Here is a 10,025-nt window from a genome sequence, read left to right as displayed (position 1 = left end):
AATTACAAACTGTTCTTTTTTCAGACTACTTTTCTTCTTCGTACTACTCTTCTTCTTCTTCGTACTTTTCATCAGGTTAGTAATATTTATATCGTTTATTATCAGAAATGTTTTATTCCAATGCAATTGCTGGTATTTTGGAAACAATTAGTTCTTTAATAATTATCCGTTTGAATGTGCAGCAAACTGATCTCCTACATGATGTATGTATGAGTACATTCAGTTTCCGTCATTTGGCTTCCATTCAATAATTCTATTCGGTATGTTTCTTTGTCCACGTAGTTAGGATGTTTTACTTTCCTTCGTCCTTATTCCATGTCAAAGATATTATACAATCGCTTAAATTCCATATTACTCAACTTTCATTTATTCTTTTGAATATAGTCCATTTTATTATAATATTTATAAGTTTAATCATTGTAATTATTTACATATGATTTATAACTGTTCATACATTTTTTTTTATTATAAGTACAATGTGATCATGTTTGTGAAATCGATGGTAATTGCATAAGTTATGAATTATTTTGTAACGGAGAAGAAGATTGTCTTTTAGGAGAAGATGAGAATAACTGTACAGGTAAAATCTAAATAATGGACTAAAATGAACTGTTCTGATGTAACAGTCAGATATGTTGTTCTACCTTACTTGTCTGTTAACATACATTTTGTTAATTTGTAATTTGTACATGACGATAAAATTGTCTTTTAAATTATTCTATGAGAGACCACAACCATGATAGTCTATAGATAAAAAATTAAACTTACGTACACTCATCCTTTAATAAGACCTAAAAAGAGGTTATGATTCAAAAGACTTTACGTCGTTCTAATTTTCTATAAGTATACATTGTGTTATTTTGTATTTTTATAAAGTACGTTATAATTCTAAAATAAGGTATTTTGAAATGTCCTACCAAAAATTATTAAGATGATTATGTTTAATTTATAATAACTTTATGAATCATTTAATTTACTAGATTGTGGTGGAAATGTGTATTTAAACACAAGTGATGTTGTATACATTAGTTCTCCGAATTACCCTGATGACCATCATAATCACCACAACTGCGAATGGATTGTGAGAAGTCCGCAGAATACAGGAATTCTGCTAACCTTTTCCGACTTGGATCTGGAAAGCTGTTGCGACTTTTTAATAATCACCTATGTTGACTTCATTGGCAATACAGTGACTGAATATTTTACTGGACAAGATAATAACAACCGTGTCCTTGCTAAAACAAACATAAATATAACATTTCAAACTGACTATTCAGTGGTTAACAGAGGATTTGAATTACTACTAAATGTTATTGACATAGGTATGTTTACATTATAAGTAACTAACAATTATTAGTCAGATTAAAGAGCATTTTTTTCATAAACATGTTGAATAACTTTATGTTCCAGCAATTATTATTATTATCTTAATAATAACTAATTACAAATATATTGTATCTTTGAAGATTGTCCTGGACATTTGTGTTTGTCTGGTAATCACATCGGTGTATGCTTAGATAATTCTTCAGTTTGTGATGGATCTGATAATTGTGGTGATTGGACTGATGAATGGCATAAATGTCAGGAACGTGAGTAAAAAACAAATATTAAAACATAAAAACTATACCTTAAAATACATTAATACAAAAATGGCTTGGTTACCTCATTAAATATTTTACATCATAGATTCAACAACGTAACATAATTGGGAGGAACATTTAAATTATTACAAATAATATAAATGTATTGTATTTTAGCTCCAAATATTGTTTGTGGAGAGCGTCACTTAGATACACCACGGATTATTGGTGGTGAGGATTCCGATCAAGGAGAATGGCCATGGATGGTTTCTTTGCAGTACAATAATCAACATATTTGTGGTGCATCGTTGATCAATGAAAAGTGGGCTGTAACAGCTGCCCACTGCATGTAAGTTATTTACAGAATCAGAAATTAACAAAAAGTAAAATAAAAACTTGTGTTTAGAAACTAAAATATGTATCTTTTGTTATATTTCTAGAAATCGTAACATTGACGCATACAGTATTGTTGCTGGTGAAAGAGACATAAATGATGGTGAACGTGACTTAAATGATGGTGAACGTATAGATGTTGAGGAGATAATTATCTATCCATATTACAATGACTATACAAGTGACAGTGATATTGCATTGATTTTACTCGCTACTCCACTGACATTCAATGACAACATACAGCCGATTTGCTATAGCGACACAAAATTCGAACCAGGAACACAGTGTTATGTTGCAGGATGGGGCGTTTCAGGCGATGGTAACAATTGTGTAATTTATTTAAATAAGTTAAATTTGGTTAGTTATCACAGTTTAATACACTTTCAAAGACTAGATAATAGTATTTGCAATCAGGGTTGCATTTATCACTACATTCCTTTTTTTTTTCTCTTTTGTGTCGCAAACACCACTTTTATTCACATTCATATTATCTCATATTACATAAAATCGTATTATTTAACTTGTAAATGTCGTTACAGTTCATAAGTAACATTTTTACATATATGAATTCTGTATTACTCCTTTTTTCATTAATTTTCTTATATTTTGTTATACACTTGACAGGATCATCATTATCATCTATCCCGTTTTAAAATAGTTCACACATTTTCATTTGTTTGTTTTCATTTTACAACCCGGATTATACAATATATTTATATACATGATAAAAAAAAAACAATAATAGCTCAGTACCACCAGTAACCCGTATTACTGTAATTCCTTTTCGGTTAATCGTATCAAGTTAGAATTTATATTATCATAATCTTATTTCTTAAAGCTACCCATTTTTCTATACTTGTTTCTTTATTGTTATATGTTTCACATTCAATGTTATATAACATATTGCTTTTAAATGAATTCCATAAAGATTTACCCACTGGCTTATTTAGTGCAGATAACATTTTTATTCTATAAATAGTAAATGCTGCAAAAGTGTAAATATAATCTATTAGCTTATCTCCCGTTCCTAGTATTAATTGTTTAAATGATATATTATTGTGATTTAAACTTACAAAGATACTAAGCATTTTCCTCCAATATTTCTGAATAAATCTACAACTAAAAAACAAATGATTTTCATTTTCAATTTCTCCACATTTGTCACACGTTTGTGTTTCCTTAACTTTCCACTGATACAGCCGTTTGTTGGTAGGCAGTATTCTATGTAACATCTTATAATTGAATTGTGCTAGTTTCTTATCTTTCATTTTACATACTTTCCGTAACCAAGAAGTTTTCCAATCAATGTTGTTATCATTGAAGTACTCTTCCCATTTTAGTTGTGACATTGGAATAATGAAATATTCTTTCACAAACCATGAGTATATTAGTTTGGTAGTATTAATCTCATACTTAGTCCCAACTACTTCATCATTATCATCACAATTGAAAATATCTACCTCCTTAATAATACGTTTCCATTGAATTGGTATTGCCTTAATAATGCACAAATACTCATTTAACCAGTTTGTTTTACATTGTAGTTTCACCAGTATTTCGTTCGATGTTAAAAAAGTGTTCTTATTAACAATGTCTTTAATACTGATAATGCCACTGTCAATCCAATGCTTGTAGAAAAGCGGTTTTTTTTTAAGTTTAACGTAGTGGTTTCCCCACAGTTGCTCATTCATTATATCGTTATAAGTTTCAGGTTTTTTTTTAGAGATTCTGTTATAATTTATGTAGGCTTTTATCATATTTTTGTAAAACAGTGGAATTTTATCAGAATTAACATCAACAATGTTATAACATGACATATTAAGTAAAACATTAACATCACATATTTTTTTAATATAATACATTGGAATATTTTTCCATTTAGTACCATCATCATTCATAATTCTTTTTAACCAGCCACACATGAGTGCGTTAACATGAAGAGTAAAATCAGGCATTTTAATGCCTCCCATCTCAACATCACCAATTAGAGTTTTTCTTTTTATCTTTTCCCTTTTATTGTTCCAAATAAAATTATATATTAGATTTGTAACTTGTGTATATACATATTTTGGAACATCAGTGATATTTGCAGCATATGTTAATTTAGATAGTGCAAGACTTTTCAGGATTATTATTCTACCAAAAATTGAGAGATTTCTAGTATTCCATTGTTTTAAAGTCTTTTCTAGCTCTATTAATTTAACATCCCAGTTTTTTCTGGTACATTCTTCTGTATTATACCCTACATATATGCCTAAAATTTTGATCGGGTGTTTTACCCAATTTAATTCTAAAGGTCTATCTATTCTGTTCTTCCATTTACCAATCCAAAAAGCATTGGTTTTTTTTTTTATTTAGTGTCATTCCAGATACTTCATAAAAACGTTCAATTACACTGACTGCTGACTTAATACTTTTGTCATTACCAACATACAAAACAGTATCATCGGCTAATTGGCTTATTCTAGCTTCTATTTCATTATTTGGAAGTTTAATACCCTTATAGTCATCTTTGTTTCTTATTCTAGATGCCATTACTTCAACCACTAAAATGAATAACAGAGCAGATAGAGGACAACCTTGTCTAATACCTCTTTCCATTTTAAAATTGTTTGAAACCCAACCATTGTTAACTGTGACACATTCAACGTTATTGTATAATACTTTTACCCAGTTACAAAAGAACATTCCAAAGTTAAACTTTTCTAGAACATTGAACATAAAATCTCTACTAATAGAGTCAAAAGCCTTCTTAAAATCTACGGTAATTATTGCCCCTTCGATATCATTACACTCTGTATAATAAAGCAGGTCTTCTATTAACCGAATGTTTTCACCAGCGAAACGGCCTTTTATATAACCTTTTTGGTCTGAACTTACTATTGATTTAATAACCATTTTAAGTCTGTTACTTAATACATGTGCAAGAATTTGATAACAATGTTGATATTGCTGTATTTAAACAACAAATAATATATTATTGTGCCTTAGTGTAAATTTGATATTATTTAATATTGCATTTTAAAGGTTCCCTACCAAGTATACTACAATATACAAATGTCCCATTGGTAGACATAGAAGAGTGTCGAAGAAACCTAAGTGGATCTACGGTCACTGATAACATGATCTGCGCTGGTCATCCAGAGGGCGGCAAAGACTCTTGTCAAGTGAATGTTTGCAGTTTTTTAATTCACAGTTTTTCATAAAGTTTCTAATATCTATAAACAATAAGTCATATCTGATCACATTCGTAAATTTCTTGTACATTATATAGTAGGCCTATCTACCTTTACCGCTACAAAAATCCAATAATGGGATATTTTAATGAATTCCAATAAAAAAAAAATCCGAATTCGAAGAATTATTTTCACATATGTTAACACATCGCATACATGCAATATATAAAAATTGCAAATGGATATTACAATATATGTTCGCAAATAGAAATATAAGATTAAATGTTATAAATATATTTTGTACAGGGTGATAGTGGTGGTCCCTTGATGTGCGTAAATGGCAGTACATGGCATCTTGTTGGAATCACGAGTTGGGGATATGGTTGTGCGGAACCAAACCTTCCCGGTGTATACACCAGAGTTTCTCAGTTTGTTGATTTTATCAATTTCATTCTGACATTTGAAATAGATGGTAAGTCATTTTCATGAGGATAAAGTAGTGTGTGTGTAATTTCACAACTTCATAATTACAATTGATAATTACACCTCCTTAATATAAAATAATATCCATATTAAATCCGTATAATGTAAAAAATAAAGATACAGTTATTTCAGGAGATGTTTCAGCCACCATTGATTTATTATTGCTTTTCTTGTATGGAGCGATTCATTAGAACATTATACCCAAGTCCTGTTTTATATTTCTAATTTTTTATAGTTCTGCGTGGATAGTTAGTGAGAATACGAGTGGGTGTATTGTAATGAATAATAACAAAACCGTACTGAACTATCATTATTTTTAGAAATCCGATATTCGACTTTAATGAATATAATTGAACAGTAATAAAAGCAACTATGATTTACATTTTTGACACAACTATAAAACTTTCAGAGTTTATCCAAATAATCTTATGTGTAGCCTAAATTGGATTCAAGTAAGTAAACAAAGTGAGATGGTCTTTACTATAATATGTTAAAATAAAACTAACTACATTGCACTCTTTACAGATGAAGATAATTGGCCTTACACATCTTATTCTTACTCATCTGGTAAGTTCCCTATTTACATTATACATCGACCATGTAAACATTTATATAGTAGTATATTTCAACAATTGATTTATAGTAAGCCTGTTGTCCTATAATTGGCACATTCTAGAATATATCCTTTAAACACTTTCACCACTTATAAGAATTCATACACAGGTTAATTTCTTATAACAATTACAAACTGTTCTTTTTTCAGACTACTTTTCTTCTTCGTACTACTCTTCTTCTTCTTCGTACTTTTCATCAGGTTAGTAATATTTATATCGTTTATTATCAGAAATGTTTTATTCCAATGCAATTGCTGGTATTTTGGAAACAATTAGTTCTTTAATAATTATCCCTTTGAATGTGCAGCAAACTGATCTCCTACATGATGTATGTATGAGTACATTCAGTTTCCGTCATTTGGCTTCCATTCAATAATTCTATTCGGTATGTTTCTTTGTCCACGTAGTTAGGATGTTTTACTTTCCTTCGTCCTTATTCCATGTCAAAGATATTATACAATCGCTTAAATTCCATATTACTCAACTTTCATTTATTCTTTTGAATATAGTCCATTTTATTATAATATTTATAAGTTTAATCATTGTAATTATTTACATATGATTTATAACTGTTCATACATTTTTTTTATTATAAGTACAATGTGATCATGTTTGTGAAATCGATGGTAATTGCATAAGTTATGAATTATTTTGTAACGGAGAAGAAGATTGTCTTTTAGGAGAAGATGAGAATAACTGTACAGGTAAAATCTAAATAATGGACTAAAATGAACTGTTCTGATGTAACAGTCAGATATGTTGTTCTACCTTACTTGTCTGTTAACATACATTATTTTAATCTGTAATGTGTACATGACGATATAATTGTCTTTTAAATTATTCTATGAGAGACGACAACCATGACAGTCTATAGATACAAAATTAAACTTACGTACACTCATCCTTTCATAAGACCTAACAAAGGGTTATGATTCAAAAGACTTTACGTCGTTCTAATTGTGTTATTGTGTATTTTTATAAAGTACGTTATAATTCTAAAATAAGGTATTTTGAAATGTCCTACCAAAAATTATTAAGATGATTATGTTTAATTTATAATAACTTTATGAATCATTTAATTTGCTAGATTGTGGTGGAAATGTGTATTTAAACACAAGTGATGTTGTATACATTAGTTCTCCGAATTACCCTGATGACCATCATAATCACCACAACTGCGAATGGATTGTGAGAAGTCCGCAGAATACAGGAATTCTGCTAACCTTTTCCGACTTGGATCTGGAAAGCTGTTGCGACTTTTTAATAATCACCTATGTTGACTTCATTGGCAATACAGTGACTGAATATTTTACTGGACAAGATAATAACAACCGTGTTCTAGCTAAAACCAACATAAATATAACATTTCAAACTGACTATTCAGTGGTTAACAGAGGATTTGAATTACTACTAAATGTTATTGACATAGGTATGTTTACATTATAAGTAACTAACAATTATTAGTCAGATTAAAGAGCATTTTTTTCATAAACATGTTGAATAACTTTATGTTCCAGCAATTATTATTATTATCTTAATAATAACTAATTACAAATATATTGTATCTTTGAAGATTGTCCTGGACATTTGTGTTTGTCTGGTAATCACATCGGTGTATGCTTAGATAATTCTTCAGTTTGTGATGGATCTGATAATTGTGGTGATTGGACTGATGAATGGCATAAATGTCAGGAACGTGAGTAAAAAACAAATATTAAAACATAAAAACTATACCTTAAAATACATTAATACAAAAATGGCTTGGTTACCTCATTAAATATTTTACATCATAGATTCAACAACGTAACATAATTGGGAGGAACATTTAAATTATTACAAATAATATAAATGTATTGTATTTTAGCTCCAAATATTGTTTGTGGAGAGCGTCACTTAGATACACCACGGATTATTGGTGGTGAGGATTCCGATCAAGGAGAATGGCCATGGATGGTTTCTTTGCAGTACAATAATCAACATATTTGTGGTGCATCGGTGATCAATGAAAAGTGGGCTGTAACAGCTGCCCACTGCATGTAAGTTATTTACAGAATCATAAATTAACAAAAAGTAAAATAAAAACTTGTGTTTAGAAACTAAAATATGTATCTTTTGTTATATTTCTAGAAATCGTAACATTGACGCATACAGTATTGTTGCTGGTGAAAGAGACATAAATGATGGTGAACGTGACTTAAATGATGGTGAACGTATAGATGTTGAGGAGATAATTATCTATCCATATTACAATGACTATACAAGTGACAGTGATATTGCATTGATTTTACTCGCTACTCCACTGACATTCAATGACAACATACAGCCGATTTGCTATAGCGACACAAAATTCGAACCAGGAACACAGTGTTATGTTGCAGGATGGGGCGTTTCGGACGATGGTAACAATTGTGTAATTTATTTAAATAAGTTAAATTTTGATTAGTTATCACAGTTTAATACACTTTAAAAGACTAGATAATAGTATTTGCAATCAGTGTTGCATTTATCGCTACATTCTTTTTGCCTTTTGTTAAAGTCTATTAATTCTAACAATGTTGATATTGCTGTATTTAAACAACAAATAATATATTATTGTGTCTTAGTGTAAATTTGATATTATTTAATATTGCAATTTAAAGGTTCCCTACCAAGTATACTACAATATACAAATGTCCCATTGGTAGACATAGAAGAGTGTCGAAGAAACCTAAGTGGATCTACGGTCACTGATAACATGATCTGCGCTGGTCATCCAGAGGGCGGCAAAGACTCTTGTCAAGTAAATGTTTGCTTTTGTTTTATTCACAGTTTTTCATAAACGTTTTTCAAAATAAATTCTTACCTCTGTGAACAATGAATAACAGTTAATGACATTCCTCAATCTTCAATAATCTTTTGTAAGATACATATTTACGTTTTCATCTACAACATCGGAAATGCTTTATAAGTGAATTCAAATTGAAAAAAATACGAAAATCGAAGCATTATATTCACACACACGTTCGTTAACTAACAAATAGAATGTATTGCAATACCGTATAATACTTGTAAATTGAAAATACAGTATCTGTGCGTGCGAAAATGTGTGGAAATAATTATTATATATACATATTTTGTACAGGGTGATAGTGGTGGTCCCTTGATGTGCGTAAATGGCAGTACATGGCATCTTGTTGGAATCACGAGTTGGGGATATGGTTGTGCGGAACCAAACTTTCCAGGTGTATACACAAGAGTTTCTCAGTTTGTTGATTTTATCAATTTTATTCTGACATTTGAAATAGATGGTAAGTCATTTTCATCTATATATAAATTATGGTTAATTCTGACATAGGCGAGCACAATGCAAAAACTTCGGTACAAATCTCCGCCTTGGATACCTACCTTATCTATCTGAGATGTACCGCGAAACGTAGACTTGATAACATTAGTGTTCACGGCGACGCTATTGTTCTATATTTCTATCTTAGGAAGATATTATAAAGAGTTTTTTAACACAATTTATGATTTCAACATTAGATTTTCATCTCAATTTCAATTCTTCCCGGTCAAAGTAATTCCGGGTTTAAGATAAGTTCACCTTGCAACAACCTGTTTTCAAATATTTTCTCTCTTTTATACACAAGGGTGCAGTTAAAATAATAGATTTGACCCTAAAGGTTACTGGAAACAGGCACTTTCCATCAATCAATACAGTGTTCCTTTGGAAGACGAAAAAAAAACCAGAATATTTGGCCATTAATCATAGCCATTTCAGTTTTTTGGAAGACGAAAAAAAA

At 30.0% G+C, this 10,025-nt stretch overlaps 1 protein-coding gene and 1 long non-coding RNA gene across 2 annotated transcripts in view; both read left to right on the top strand.

Annotated features, from left to right (window-relative positions):
- The first annotated feature begins 25 nt into the window (after positions 1-25).
- LOC140052062 (uncharacterized) lies at positions 26-1,200 on the top strand. Its single transcript, XR_011845575.1, has 3 exons — positions 26-75; positions 473-580; positions 981-1,200. It is a non-coding gene; the product is annotated as an uncharacterized lncRNA (long non-coding RNA).
- A 307-nt stretch (positions 1,201-1,507) lies between these two features.
- The window catches only part of LOC140052515 (uncharacterized), a 33,451-nt gene continuing 24,933 nt past the window's right edge, over positions 1,508-10,025 (top strand). Inside the window, exons 1-14 of the mRNA XM_072098124.1 lie at positions 1,508-1,589; positions 1,758-1,929; positions 2,021-2,388; positions 5,001-5,140; positions 5,456-5,621; positions 6,158-6,199; positions 6,396-6,446; positions 6,843-6,950; positions 7,334-7,675; positions 7,820-7,942; positions 8,111-8,282; positions 8,374-8,645; positions 8,886-9,025; positions 9,368-9,533. Coding sequence (XP_071954225.1) covers positions 1,844-1,929; positions 2,021-2,388; positions 5,001-5,140; positions 5,456-5,621; positions 6,158-6,199; positions 6,396-6,446; positions 6,843-6,950; positions 7,334-7,675; positions 7,820-7,942; positions 8,111-8,282; positions 8,374-8,645; positions 8,886-9,025; positions 9,368-9,533 — 2,176 coding nt within the window. The 5' untranslated portion in view covers positions 1,508-1,589; positions 1,758-1,843. The remainder of the gene's footprint in view (positions 1,590-1,757; positions 1,930-2,020; positions 2,389-5,000; positions 5,141-5,455; positions 5,622-6,157; positions 6,200-6,395; positions 6,447-6,842; positions 6,951-7,333; positions 7,676-7,819; positions 7,943-8,110; positions 8,283-8,373; positions 8,646-8,885; positions 9,026-9,367; positions 9,534-10,025) is intronic.

The sequence above is a fragment of the Antedon mediterranea genome, chromosome 6 (genome assembly GCF_964355755.1).
Source record: "Antedon mediterranea chromosome 6, ecAntMedi1.1, whole genome shotgun sequence".
NCBI lineage: Eukaryota > Metazoa > Echinodermata > Crinoidea > Comatulida > Antedonidae > Antedon > Antedon mediterranea.
The sequence above is the reverse complement of the archived record's forward strand: the minus strand, read 5'-3'. Positions and strand labels throughout refer to the sequence as shown.